The sequence below is a fragment of the Montipora capricornis genome, chromosome 4 (genome assembly GCF_036669925.1).
Source record: "Montipora capricornis isolate CH-2021 chromosome 4, ASM3666992v2, whole genome shotgun sequence".
Taxonomy (NCBI): Eukaryota; Metazoa; Cnidaria; class Anthozoa; order Scleractinia; family Acroporidae; genus Montipora; species Montipora capricornis.
The window spans coordinates 39,614,796-39,629,795 of record NC_090886.1 but is presented as its reverse complement, the minus strand read 5'-3'; the positions used below and the strand labels follow the sequence as shown (position 1 = coordinate 39,629,795).

The 15,000-nt window shown below is 39.9% G+C and overlaps 1 protein-coding gene across 7 annotated transcripts in view; it reads right to left on the bottom strand.

Moving 5' to 3' along the window:
* The window catches only part of LOC138046911 (RIMS-binding protein 2-like), a 52,055-nt gene that overhangs the window by 10,716 nt on the left and 26,339 nt on the right, over positions 1-15,000 (bottom strand). For 4 of the 7 annotated variants that reach the window (XR_011131747.1, XM_068893527.1, XM_068893531.1 and 1 more), the window contains 15 exons: positions 14,465-14,554; positions 14,204-14,326; positions 13,860-13,964; positions 12,612-12,840; positions 11,918-12,220; positions 10,645-10,923; positions 8,510-8,784; positions 7,998-8,121; positions 6,196-6,234; positions 5,693-5,797; positions 4,663-4,854; positions 3,742-3,932; positions 3,304-3,385; positions 2,549-2,857; positions 256-1,088 (listed from right to left, as the gene is read on the bottom strand). Coding sequence is in view for 6 of the 7 variants with exons in the window: in XM_068893527.1 (XP_068749628.1) it covers positions 256-1,088; positions 2,549-2,857; positions 3,304-3,385; positions 3,742-3,932; positions 4,663-4,854; positions 5,693-5,797; positions 6,196-6,234; positions 7,998-8,121; positions 8,510-8,784; positions 10,645-10,923; positions 11,918-12,220; positions 12,612-12,840; positions 13,860-13,964; positions 14,204-14,326; positions 14,465-14,554 (3,279 nt within the window). In the remaining variant the exon portion in view is untranslated. The remainder of the gene's footprint in view (positions 1-255; positions 1,089-2,548; positions 2,858-3,303; positions 3,386-3,741; positions 3,933-4,662; positions 4,855-5,692; positions 5,798-6,195; positions 6,235-7,997; positions 8,122-8,509; positions 8,785-10,644; positions 10,924-11,917; positions 12,221-12,611; positions 12,841-13,859; positions 13,965-14,203; positions 14,327-14,464; positions 14,555-15,000) is intronic. The other 3 variants (XM_068893528.1, XM_068893529.1, XM_068893530.1) reach the window with 3 other exon arrangements.

The window sequence follows — 15,000 nt, the reverse complement described above, 5'->3', positions numbered from 1 at the left end:
CCATTGCTTTTAAAAATATTTCTCAAAAATAATTCGACACATGAAGGAAAAGGCTGCTTTTTTAACTTCTTGATTGAAACAAATTTTCTTGATACACGCTCATATTTCCTACCAGGTAATCAAAACGCGGGTCTGACAACACATAACCAATCAAAATTCGTGTGATGTCACAGCCGTGTTTACATACTCTCATCTAAACACAGCTATTGACCAATGAGAGCGCGCGTACTATACTAATTATTTTATAAAAAGTACCTCTTTCTCTTCGTTGTCCACTTCACTTGCCTTATCAAGATCTTCAACGTGTTCTTCCGAGTTTGCTTTCGGCTTTTTCTCTTCCGTTTCCTTCCCTGTTGTGGTCACACGATCATGCATAAAGTCCGGAGTCCAAACCTCAACTTGCTCCTCATCCTCGTTTTCCGATTCTCTCTCGTCGTAGTTCGAGATGCTATCGGCAATTTCGGAGTCGTCCACCTCCTCATTTTTCCACACAATGGGTTCACCCATAGTTCGCGGCTGTGCTACGGGAGTTGTAACTCCATCCCCTTGCTCATGAGAGCCATTCACCAAAGCTAATATCGGTTTGCCGCTTTCATCTCGACTGTACCTTTTTACACTGTCAGACCGTTCCTTTTGTTCAATAGTAGCAGCAGCATCGTTATGTAGTCCACTATCTTTGTCCTCAACCGAGTTTTGAGATACCAAATTAGCTGTTTTAGCGATAGGCTCAGTAACATTGGATTTTACAAACTGGTTTACTTTAAAATTAAACATCTCAATGGGAAGCTCTACTTCATTTGAATCCGCAGATTCCCCTTCGCACGACTGAGTTCTTACAATGACATGCAACACCTCACTATGACTTCTCTTAATCGCGCGTTCGACCATCCATGACACAGCTGTCACACCATCCGCAGTTGGTGACGTGATCTCGGTGCAAGGGAAGCCATTGATGTATACTTTGTATCCAGTCACGCGCGCACCGTTCGATGTTCCTTTGTCGGTGATGGTCACGGGAATCCAGTTAACGTCGAGTGAGTTGGCGTGACCAAGAGATGCTTTCACGTCTAATGGCGGGTCTGGCAGACCTGTGGAATGACAATGAACAAAAGAACCCACGCAAGTCCTGAAATGCACGCAAATTAGATTCACGCCCAATTTCTTGGAACCAGGGTACATGTTAGGGTTGGCATTATATTTACGTTGGGGGTAAAGGCACCTGCAGGGGCCCGTTTCTGGAAAGTCCCGAAAACATTTCGGGCACGAAAAGCCATTTGTGAAATTGCTAACCGCTTGTTTTGGAAAGCCGATCTTTTAACATGTTTTCAAGCTAACTAAAAGAAACACGTCTGTGAAGTTTGACGACTTAAATCCTCTCCGTTCTTGAAATATAAAGGGAATTGTGACACCCGAAAATGGCCCGTACAGTTTCGGGACTTTCGAGAAACGGGCCCCTGGTAGTCTCTCCTCGAAAAGCAGACTTAAGGGGAACACTTGACAGCCTTAATTGTCTGTCAAAATCGGAGTGCATCTAGTTAAGTGCATGTCTAGACATATCTCCACTTGAGTTCAGTTTTATGTGAACTCCACATAAATGAGTTTACAGGACCTCTTGCCTGAACGTTTTTTGGTGACTGTGCTTGCTGTACTGTCCTCCCTATCGTTCAGACAATACAGCAACGCCTCTGTTTGCAATTTTTCCGTATAGACTTCTCTGTCAGTGAATATTTAACAATTACTCGCCGAAGGCGAAGTGATTATCGGTGAATATTCACCGAGACGAAGTCGAGGTGAATATTCACCGATAATCACTGAGCCTGAGGCGAATAATTGTTTTAGTATAAATACACAGGTGGTTATTTCAAAAAAGAGAAAAAAAAAACATTTCAACGCGAAATCATCTTCACTTACAGTGGCAAAACGACTACTGGCAGCCATTTTGTCCGTCGAGGTGATTATCGGCTGATAATCCGAGAAAACGAGCCAATGAGAGCGCGCGATTTTGTATAATCACCTGTGTATTTATACTAAATATATATATAACCCAATGTAGGTTTCTTTACATGGTGTATCCCATATGACACCTTGATTTTTTTCTGCATGGTCTGATCGATCCAAAGAGAGACTGAGAAAGTAGACCGTAGACTCCACGGAACTTTTCCGTCAAGTGACGAAAGCACTTCAAATGCTTTCGCATTACTACGCCGCAGTAACATTCATACAGCGAGTAAGGCCTTGTTTTCACTAGAAACGCAAGCATAAGCACGAGCAACATACGCTTGTCTATTGTTCTAACAAAAGGCTCTAATGAACAACAAGCTACTTGTGCGTTTGCTTGCGTCGCTAGAGAAAACCAGGCCGAAAAGACCACTAGCTGTAGCATCTCGCGCCAGTTTCTTAACAAATCAAAGGCAAGGAGGACAAGAACAATGGTGATTTATAAGCTTGCATTTTCTCGCGCTTTTTCAGTGCAGCCTCCACGTACCTGATGCGTGATCTGATTGGTCCATTTAAATTTTTGTCTTTTTTGACTGGCAAGAGAACTTACTTTCTTTCTTACCTCCTGGTTCGGTTCTAAACTCTGTTTCCGCTGTTAAAAAGTCCACCACAATGTCCAGCTCATTCCCCTCGTCAACAACTTTCTTTCCGCTTTTTGCACGCACATGTACTTTATACATATGGTCTGGCTCGAGGTTAGTGATTGTATGCTGGAAGATTCCTGCACGTATCGTCCTGTGTAGTGTCCCATTGACCAGGATCTCGTGACTAAACGAGCTGTTTCCTGGAGACCACTCGATCTTGGCTGACGTTGGAGATACGCATGTGACATGCACGTGACTAGGCGCAAGGTTGGCATCTGGGGAATAAAAATTAATGTGAGGAAAGGCTGTCACCACGAGGGTATCAGCTGGGGTGAAGAATAGCCTCATTTCCGTTGCTTCTTACTAATGCAAATGAGACAGACGTTGTCCTGGAACAAAATCGTATATCTAGTTTTGAAAGTAAAAGATACAGCTAATCATTTCTTACTTGTGAGTATGTAACCTAATTTAGTTCGTTCAATTGATCATCTACCTGTAACGTTATTCACAAAAAGGGAATTACACTGGTTTTGGTTCAAGCCCACTGCTCTTAGACCGTCAAGATAACCTTGGTTGGACGATTGTCTTTCTCTCTGTTGACAAGGAGACAATTTAAGCGGGCTCGGGCGTCGTTGTTTTGTTGTTTTGAGTTTGATGCTGGAAGTTGGATTCTATAGACATCCGCTCCAATTGTTACGACTTCCACGGTCATCTATCTTACCTTTTCCGATTGTCACCACAGCTGAGCGGTCCGACGACTCTTCCCCATTCGTTGTTACCGTTCTCACAGAAATTCGATGAGTCTGAAACACAATTTACAATGCAGAAGTTATTCCAACTGGTATGTCAAAGCAGCAATATCCCCCGCTTTATAGTTGCAACACACTTAATTCTATGGACTTTCCAAGGCCATTCTTTAAACTGGCATTTGAGTATCAACGACTATTTGGTTCCAGTTACAGAGGGAAAAGTAAAGATTGGCGACAGATTGAAAAATATGTTGCAGGCCGCCGCTAAAAAGACAGACAACACCCAAACAGCACGAGCTGTGCTTTACTATTGCCTCACAACATATATGCTTATCTTGCCGCACGATAGGCAGAATGTGTTCTCCAAAATTCCCGAGTTCATTACAAGTACTTCAGTATACGCACTTTACCTCTTCAGGGTCAATATCTTCCAGCAAAGCTTTTGTTTTATCTCCTCCTTTGATCATCAACCGCAGGTCTCCATTGACATAAACACCATAACCTTTGACTTCTTCGGGAGGAAAGTCAGCGGGCTTCCAACTTAGCAGCACGCTCCGAGTAAACTGACGCTCAAGGAATAGCCGTCTGGGTGATGGAACTCCTAGAACAAAGAAGAGTCCACCCAACAATCAAAGAGGCGATAGATTATAATTAATTATGGAGAGATTTTTCAATGGCCTGCAAAACTGTAAGGCTAACAATGCAAGGAGCTCCAAAAAACTGGAATGACATCCTTTTACAAATCGGGCATTCTCCCGATTAACTTACTCAAGGAATAGCGTAGACTTTGGTTTCATTTTTTCAACTTTTGGGTAAAACTTTCATTTCCTTATTTTTGCTTTTCAAGATCGAATCCCTCAAATATAAAAATTTACCGAATACCAGCGTTGAACAACATTTGGGAGAAGAGAAAAAAAACTCCTTGGTCAATTTTTTTTCCCTAGGATTAGCGTTCAACGACTTTTGAACAACTAAGGCCGTGGTGGCACGTTGAAATCAAAAGCTGACCTCAGCCATATCTTTGCTATTCCAAGGTCATGAATAATCTGTGTATCCTTTAGAAAGGTGCGAATCGGCGCACCGAAGAAAAAAAAGGGTGTCGAAACGCAGCAGAGAGGAAAACAATAAAACTAGATATATGCAAAACACACAACTTCAACATTTCAACAATGTAAGTCCATTTTGCGTCAGGCAGAGGAAAAAATCTTGATAAAAAGTGATAAAATCGATCCCTAATCCTCATCAGTGCTCAGAATAAACTGTGATCAGTAAGATTTTGAAACGCTTTGAAAAGTTTGCGACGCAATGAAATGTACAATTCAGTGACTTACGGGGGAATTCCGAGTCTGTTTCATCACTGATAGCGCCATCTTGGTTCACCGTCAAACCTTTAGGTCCATCTTCCTTATCCAAGACATGTTCCGATTCATTATGTATTTCATTTTCGTCTTCTTCTTTAATGTCCCCCAGTCCAACATCGGGTATGTGCTCCACTGATAAGCGCAATGCACGGTGTAGTTTGCCTGTAGTGATGAGAACACGAGTGGTTATCCCAGACAAATTACAAACGGAGCTGTCTGCCTACACTGTAAATGTAGAAGGAATGACTTTTCCTGATGGTTCCGTACTCTTTTTGGCAATTCGCTTCCTTTTGCTGAGCGTATGCCACCGAATCTCTGCCTTCCCAACTTTCCTGAGTAGGGATTCAGGTTTTTTTGTTTATGTAAACGTTCGAAGTGGCGGGGGTGACTCTTGAACGGTTAAATCTGTACTCCAGTTGAGAGGCCGTTCTAGCATCAAAAACCCGACTTTTTAAGATGCATAGAGACCCAGTAGTACTGATCACAGTTTGACCTCTCCACATTCCCTGTGGGTACCCTGCCTCTACAACTCAACGGCGACACTGGTTAAGTTTTGAGGGATCTTACTACTATCTTACTTAAGCACCCTTCTACAGTAATGACCCTTTCAGAAGGGTCAACTTATCTCCCTTTAAAGACCCTGGCATTAACTACTAAACTTAAATAAGATATAACACAGAGACGAAAAATTGTTAATTGTGGCAGTGCATGGAAAACTTATGAAAGCTTCTATCGAGGGATGGAACAAAATACCTACAAGTTTCCCCTTTTTTAACTTTTTTGTTAAGTAACACGAAATAACTTAAAAGAAACAAGGACTTTCGTTATCTCACTTTTTAATTTACAGCTGTGTGTTTAAGGTATTCAACACATTTTGATTGATATTTGTTTAATTTAGGTAAAATATTGCACAAAATAATCGTTCAAATTATGTCAGAGGACTTATGATCATGCTTCGGTTTAATTTAGTTAAGTGTGGATAAGGTTAAAGTTTCAATACCGGAAAATCTAAGCATTCGGACAGGCTTCAATTGACGTTCGCCATTTTCCTCGGGAAGAACGAGCTCGGCACTTGTTTCTCCATCTTCAGATACACTGTCATCATCTGATTGGTGGCATATCACGGGTGACAACAAGACAAAAACGCATTAATTGATGAAAGTTATTATATAAAATCGTAATTGCCAAAACGACATTAGGGTATTAGGTTATCTTAAGACGCTTTACCACATTAAACAATAGTTTACCCGCAAGATTTCAGTTTTGTTAATTTTTTATCGTTGTTCAGTTTTACAACACTGAAGCCCTTGCGTTAGTTTCCAGTTAATGAGCCACTGCAGCAATAAAAGCGTTAAAGGCCATTTAATGTTAATTTTTATCTCATTTAATAATTTATGAAACATTTGCAGGGTTATTTGTTATTTAATTTAAGAATTGCATCCTCTAACAAGTCGTTAGACAAAACTGCACACTATTTGACTGATTAACAAGATATATGTATACCCTCTGCATCTTCCTCATCGCTGCTGTCCACTAAGTCATCTGCCAAAAAAAAAAATGTCGGTTTCAGTTGCAACAACAAAAACAACAACACTTTTTTCTAACCTGTATCCACAGTAAACAGTTTAAGGCTAATTTACAAAGAAATCAATCTAGCTAATTATTTCATTAAATAGTACCGACAGGAATGGCGCAGAAGAGAGAGCGCTCGCCTCCCACCAATGTGGCCTGGGTTCGAGTCATGCGTGGGTTAAGTTTGTTGGTTCTCTACTCTGTTCTGAGATGTTTTTCTCCAGGTACTCCGGTTTTCCCCTCTCCTCAAAAACCAACCAATGATTTGATTTCTTTACCGTGTCTCCAATAGACCTTTTCACGGTTTCTAACGCCATCTTGGTTGGCGGGCAAACGCAGCTTAAATTACAGTGAACGTATGGGACTTTGGCCGAATTCAAACCTCTGTAACTCCACTGCAAGAAGGCAGATTCAAACATTTTTAAATAGTCTTAGTCATTTTATTAATATCATTCACTCAAAGGACAATCAGATGATTGCCCAAGGCAATATTAGAAACCTCCTCATGTTGCTTGAAATTTCGCGGGAATTAGCATAATTTTGTTCATATGACTTCACTACTCAATCAGACACAACATAACTAACTCAATCACATCACAACTGCGTAGATACTTGGGCATGTAGGACAGCAAGCGCCACAAGCCGGTTTATTTTGCTTACGATATGCATACAAACCCCGCTACAGTATAACAATACGTTAGCATACTTGACGGTACTGACCTCCTAAAAACTTGTCAAAGAAAAAATACACTGGGCACCTGCCAGATACGAAAACCCAAAACCCTTCGGGAATGAGGGAACTTATTCTCCAAACCCTATGCAAGTGCCACTACCCCTTGGAGGCTAAGGGGAAAAGTTAACCAAAAAAAATGTAGGCGAAGAAAGCTGAACCTAGACTAATTCAAATCCCTAACGGCTCACTATTTGCACGACAAATTACCCATAATCCACACCAGACACCGGACCCAGTCCTCTGGTCCGTGCCGGCAAAATATCCATTTCTGCCAATTTCGCAGGCTACAACTGTCAGAAATAGCATTATATATTTGCATATTTCATTTACGGTCGTTACAGCTTGATTTCGAGCGTCATACTTCACGAAAATAATGTCAATCGAAGTGCATTTTTAGAGGTGTTTTCGCTTTCCACAATCGTCAGACCTTAAAGGATTTATAATAATTCAAAGTCGGCAAAATTCCCATACATTCACTGTAATTTCAGCCGTGTTTGCCCCCCAACCAATATGGCGTCAGAAACCGTGAAAAGGTTTATTGGTGCCTCAGCGCTAAATAAACTCAAGACTTTAATAAAGTTTATTGTTATCATGACTCCGTGAAATAAGAAGCTAAAAATGCCAGGAAGCAAGATTAAATAAAATAATTTGAAAGCAACATCACAGCAAATTATAGTTTCACATACAGACATGGACGCAAAAACACTCACACATATTTTAAATCATGGGCAGCGTCGTAGGAAAAAAATTACAAATTCCACAGACAATGCAAGGCAAACTATTGTCAGAATGGTCAAGGAAAATCATCGATGACATTTCAGTTTGCTCTTAAGCCGAAACAAGAGAACAAGTTCATAAATGAGAAGGATTACTGCTCAGATACACTCATGACCGCTATTTCATCGTCGTTGGGTCACGCGCTGCAGACATTCAAAGAGATTAGGGAACAGGAAAACTATGACGGATGCACCAGTTGAAATGAAGCCAATCGTGGTCTTACCAATGAGGTCTCCTGTTCCATTCATCATCGTGCTCATTTCACTCTCATCAGCAACTTTTTCCACAAAGTTAGATGGCACAAGACCTCTCTGACCATTCATGAGTTCACCCAAAAAATAACCATCCTAGAAAAAAAAATCATCGTAAGACAACAATCAACGCAGATGATTCAACGTAGAGCAGCATCTTATGTCCTATAACCCATTTCGAATAGGGCAGCTAGTGTCACCGAAATACTAAAAAGAACTTTATTGGGAGACTTTAGGGCTATGCAGGAGGAGAGCAGGGTAAAGAAGTTTTATACGATATGCACTTCAGTCTAGTTGAGATGAAGTAATAGAAATATCTGGGACCAGCTGGGTACTGTTAAGAAAAATTAATATCACTTCAAAGCCAGCCTCACTTATCAGAGTACAATTTAATATACAGAATGGCCAACACGTGAGAAAAAACCGCCAGCCTTGAAATCTGTGAAATTTGACCACAACTACTACCTTGAGTGGTAGCACTTACCTCGTCCATCTCACCAAACACATACAAATAATCCCCAGCTTGGAAAGCCAACTCCATCTCGGGATTCTCATTGGGAGAGTGCTGAACCGGGTCATAGCTATATCGTGCAATGTACACAGCTAGTTTCTCCATTATGGCTGGATCAACATCGTTGACATCTGCATCGATATATCTACTGTCCTGGGTCTCGTCCTTTTCTCTGGGTTCATGATTGGTTACACCTGAAGTTTGCTGTTCGTTGATGGCTGGTTGATTTTTATGAACATTCAGTATACCTGGATACAACAGCACCGAAACTAAGTTGAGGGTCGGCTGTGAAATATTACTTTAAACCTATCATTTCCACGGTCGAAATGTTCATTCTCCTAACGAGTACACTACCACTGATTTCTTTTGTTGGGTGGTCATGCGAATTTGGCGTTATCACGATCACACCTCTTAAAGGGGTAGTATGATGGAAATTATTCCTTTATTTTGACCATAAATTTACTATAAATCAATTTTTAGAGACTTTTTCATTCTTAAATTACTTCTGGGCCAAGTTCATCTAAGATGCAAGGGGCGAACTTCAAAACGTCGGCCCGACGTTTTCAAGTTAGCATTTCTTTTAATCTTGGCTACGCGTAACCGAAAACACACTGTGTTAATTTTCGTTTGCCATCGGTAAAAAGGTCTCCTTTGCTTTCCAGATTTTACCAAAAATCCATGACACTGCCCCTTTAAGCTGATAATATCTCTTAATTCTCAATACCTGTTTGATTGACATTTCATTGAAATTGTGGGGAGAATTTACGTCTCGATCACTGCTAAGAGTCAATGGATTAAAATTATAAATTTAACAACAGTAAAAAAAAAAGGATTTATGCCGTACGGAGTCTTCTTTGGAACTTTGTCTAGTTTTTCTTTTATCAAATCGGTTTCAGTAAAATTTGAAGTTGCCGGTTGTTTGGAGTAGAATAACCTGACTGTTGTCATCGTCAAAATGAATTTTTATCTTAGGTTTGAACAGAGGCTCATGACCTTGAAGAGTTTAACTCCGGTTCAGAGCTGGGGTTTTTTTTTTGAGTTCCTTATTTGGATCCAACGTAGTTCGTGCATTTTCTCGCGCGTGCAGCTTCGATGTTATTTCTGTCCATATTTGGGCATGAAATTGGTGTTCTAAAATCCCCATCTTTGTTCCAAGGAAAAGAGTTGCAAATTACAAGTTTTAACGTCACGTGCTTCTCATTTGAAAGAATCGATTACTTCAATTTGGGGAAAAAGTAAACAACGCTTTTTGTTGATTGTCGGTGCTTATTAAAACTACTGTTTAAACGATGCTGATGAAGGAGAACGCACACTTATCAAGCAAAACATTTACCAAACAACAAGGGAAAGACCAACTTGGAAGCATTTCTGGTTTTGCCCCATTCCTTTGTTTTTATTCACTTAAGGACGGTGCCTACTAATTCAAAGGTATTTTTGCACAACTCATGAACATGCGGGAAATTGATATCTTAAAGATCATTAAATCAACAATATTCCAAATTGAAGCGTAATTACCTCTGAAAAATGCATGGTTACGGTGACCTACACCCAATTTTCCTTTTTGATACCAAGACCACTTCCTAAGTTCTGCTTTCTCTGCGCAGTTTTAAACCGCACAAAAATATCCCGGTATTAGAAAGCATCACCCATAGGAAACCCGAGTGTCTGGAGATGGGCAGAACGAATGCGTAATAACAATAGTAGGCACCGCCCTTAAACCCTTTTACCCTTGACGGACTATACATAAACCATTAAAATCACCCGAAATTTGACAAAGTTAAGTCTATAAGTTTAACTGATTAGAGTGTAATGTAAAGTGCTAGTTTTCTACGTCATATGAACCATGTGAGCGTTAGCCCTACTAATGGAAATGAACCCACACAAGGACAGAGAATAACTCTGACCAGGGTGGGAATTGAACCCACGACCTTCGGGTTAGATCACCGCTGCTCTACCGACTGAGCTACAAGGTCAGACGAGAGCAGGCCGTGTGCATGGGAACTGAAGATATTAAAGTCACGGCAATTATCATGTACAAGTACATGGTATGGTGCTGGAAGATACGTACTCTCAAGGAACACGCCATCTCAAAATTGAATATGTCTTACCAATTGGAGTCTGTGGAGAGTTCTCCATTTGTTCATCTTCAGGAGCTGAGCTATCAGGCTGATTATCTTCCATGTCACCCAAATCTCCCTCGGCCATACTTAAAAGTTCCAGACTTGCATCACTATTCTCTCTCTCTCTAGTGCTTAATGAGCTCGAGTCATCGCTAATAGCTGCTTGATTTATTCGCTTTGATAAGTCATCAAGGTCAAGATCAGGCCTTTGAGGTTTTTCCCTTTCGGATTCTTCAGCATCATCCTTTTCTTCACTGTATTCCTTCTCTACAGATAAAATACATGAATAAATTTGAAAAAGACAACGGCTGAAGTTTAAAAGAGCCGCTCAACCTATACGTGACTAAGCCACCTCACAACACCCATTAATAAGATTATTCTTATATACACAGTCAATCTAGAATTTCCAAAGCATTATTGCCACTCCTAAAGATTGATTAGGCAGAGGAGGATCCAGGATTTTTCTTAGTAGGGGGTACACCACTAAGGAATGGCGTAGCTGACTGTTGACTTTTTTTTGCAGAATACCAGTTGTATTAGAAAGCTGCAGGTTATCTCAGGGAGGTGGGGGGGGGGGGGGGGGGAATCACCCCACGAAACCCGGCCATTCCAGCTAATCACAAGTCTTACGTGAGAAATTGTTACCCATGTGATTGAGAATGGTCTCTCGTGAAAGCAAAATCTGATTTAACAACGCGTCAAAAAATACATCAACGTCTTCATGTTCCAGCATTCGGCAAAGTCCCATTCCAAGCCTAGCCTGCCACTCACGTGATCAACAGCCATGTTTTTCAACGAAAACAAAAGAAAACGTTTGCATAATAATAGAGTTGAATTCCCGGAGGATTTGGTCGGGGGGTCCAACATGGCTGCCGTTTCTTTGTTTAGGGGCTCCAACATGGCGACCATGACGTCATGTGAAAACCGAGAATACTTTGTACATAATGAGACACCAATTCCACAGAAATGCTTTCCTGCACAATGCTTGGTACATGTAAAATAACATACTGAATACAGGAAGAAATATCATTGTTGTTGGGCAGTAACATTAAGCGTATGGTCACTGGGTGAAGTGACATTATTTTAAAATGAAAATTTGTCTCTCCATCATAACGTAATATCAATGGGTCAACACAACCAAACTGTTTTAGTTAGTAGTTTTTCCGACGATAAGCTAGTACTGGCACCAATGAGTATTTTTAGTCATACTATAACTGCATAAAAAGGATCATTTAAGTCGCATTATGCTGACAAAACACACCTCCAAAGATGTCATCCTCACTATCTGATGCTGCAAGTTCATCAATCCTTGTATGTAGCACATCAAGAATATCATCTGACCCAGAGGGTTTGTCCTCTGACCTCTTAATACCTGCTACAGCTGCAGATTGCTTAGTGGGAGTGGCATGTGGGGAATCACTCTTGGATTCTTCAAGAGATGATTTCCTTGGGATAACATGAGCTGATGGTCTAGCTGGTGTTTCATTAGGAGTTCGACTAGGTGAGACTTTGGATGATTGAGAATTAAAATCTTCAACTCGAGGATGATCATCAATTGCTCTACCTGTGGATCAGAGAAAATAGGACAGTTTGAAATAGCTTTCAACGACTAACAAAACAACCAAGTCACTAAGATACAAGCTTGAGTCATACTTAAGCTTCAATTTTTCGGTCTCCTTAACCAAACAAAACCCAAAGTTGAAGGTTTGCCCTATACTTGTAGTTCTTGACTCATGACTAGACCAACTGAGTAGCCGAGAGACCAGGATTGAGTGCAGTGAAAATTGGATTACCAAGAATTATTTCCTTTTTAACAGTCTACCTGACAGATAGATTGCCATTAACATCTTTTGACACAATTAGCAAATTGAATGCAAGGCATAATAATTATTCACAAATGACTGACAAACATCTACAGAAAATTAATTCATGAAGAAATGAAGGTAGACTCCTACCATCATTTCCCTTCAGAGATGAATCGTATGTCGTTTGCGTAGATTTATGATAGCCTTCTTTATTTAGATTCTTAACATATTCCTTTTCCAACTGCCTCAGTTCTTCCACTTGTTTCTTAAGGTTGACATTGTTTTCCTCAGAGTCGGTGCATTTCTGCTCTAAACTGCGAACAGTATCCTCCAGGGATGTCACTGCCATCTCATGTGCTTTGTTGGCTTCTTCTTGGATCTGAATAAAAACATTAAGACACATGCGCACCATGACAAATTGGACACGGTGGATAGCAAATTGGGGCAACCCATCATAAAACCAGAAAAAGCACAAAAACAAAAACCTGTCATGGGTCCATCAAGATCTACATGTACAATGTCAACATGAACAAAAACATGCTTTATAGTTTATGTTTTCCAAGTTTTCATGGTGGTTTCAGTACATTCAATGCCTACAAAACCACTACAAAAATAAACTGGACGGAATGCTGTGTGAAGTTAAAGAACAAAAACAAAGTTGCAAGTGTGTCAGGGTTAAATTCCATAAAACTTGAGAATTGGTCATACTGCGTGCCACATTTTCTAACAGCGAGATTGAGATACAGTACTGCATGCAAAAGTTTGACATGAGGGAGAAGAATCATTGGTAGTATTGCTAACACCATGTTGAGTGGCATGTCCATTGATGTTCCAACAAATGTTCCACAAACAAACAATATAACAAGGTTATAATCCTGTTACAGCACATGACCCAATGGAACACAACATCTGACAACTAACACCTCTTATAATCACAAGTAACAGCATTCATCAAAGTCATAATTATCTTATATTACATAGATACTGATGAAATACCAGGATTTCTCCGTTTACTAAAAAAGTCATATCATCACCGCACACAGTGAACATATCATTTTTATCTTTCACAAGTGAGAATATAGGAGTGGTCATGGTCACGAACACGATTAGCCAATAAAACGCGAGCTTCCTCTTCATTAATATAATTCTTCTCTACTACATTAACATTTTTATTGTTAAATTTTAAATTATCATGATTTGTTTTTCATAACTTTCATATCTTGTTTCATGTTACACAACATGCATGTTTTAGTGGTTGGTGACCACTTTTTCATCATTTCATAAACAGAACATTACATGTACATGGCCGCTTGGGGATACGAATTTTATCTCTTACTCGAAGACAAAACTCGTATCCCTGTGCAGCCATGTAATATCCTCTATTTAAATGCATGATACCTTGTGCAGTTGTCTGATCTCCTCTTCTCTCTCCTTAAGTTTCTCCAGACTAGATAAATGCTCTTTTTCTATGATCTTCTTCTGCTCTTCCATCTTTTTAAGATCCTGGCAAGTTAACGTAAAAGGGGTCAAAAAAAAAAACAAAACAAAACAAAACAAAGCAATCAAGGGCTTCTGACAAATGCTTTTTTGACAAAAGCAACAATGTACAGTAAGAGAAAGCATTATTAATCAACTTCACACCCTACAAAATAAAAAAAAGCCTTTCACAATAATAACATTGATCCCTATTCTCAATCTCTGATCCTCTAAAACTGCTTTTTCCAGGAAACTAACAAGCTTACCTCTTTGACCTTAAGAAGTTCTTCCAACTGGGTTTTCATTTTGTTGCCTTCCTCCGTCAAAAGGCTGCACTTCATGTCAGAAACCTCTAGCTTCTCCTTCAGATCAGAAACTTGATCTTCCACCTAAAGCAGTTTCAATAACAGATGTACATGTACTGTAGTTATCTGAGATCTATGGCATTCTTAGTATTACCGTATCCTCTGAAAACAAAGTTAGATCAGTGATAAAGATAATATGGATAATTTTTTGTTACACATTACCTCCATCAATTCTTCTATTCTTTTGCCCATTTCAGCATTCCTCTTTTGTAACATTGTACACTTAGCAGCAAACTTCTCTCTCTCGTGTTCCTAAAAAAATGGTTTAAAATTTAAGCAAGTTGTTGTACTTTTGTGCCAAACTGACTTCAGCTAGTACACAACAAGTACTTGATATTTGTCAGAGACATTAATTTTTGGCAATTCCATTACTTAAAACTTCATGCAGCATACACACGTACATTGTAGCATATTAGGAACAGAGATGGGACACTTCAGGTCTGACATAACATTCATTAAGTTACCCATATGTGTCCAGAATTTATGAATTTGGAAATACTCGAATAAAAACCACAAAGTAAAATTACAGCCAACAGGCAACAGAAAAAGTAATGACAACATGTGCATGAAACCTATACGATCCCACAGACTAGTTTGCTATTGTTTAGGCCAACACATCTGCCAACAACTGACTGTCACTTGACTAAGAGTTGGCAGCCTTTTGGTTAACTGTTGTTCTTACAGTTGAACGTCAGAAA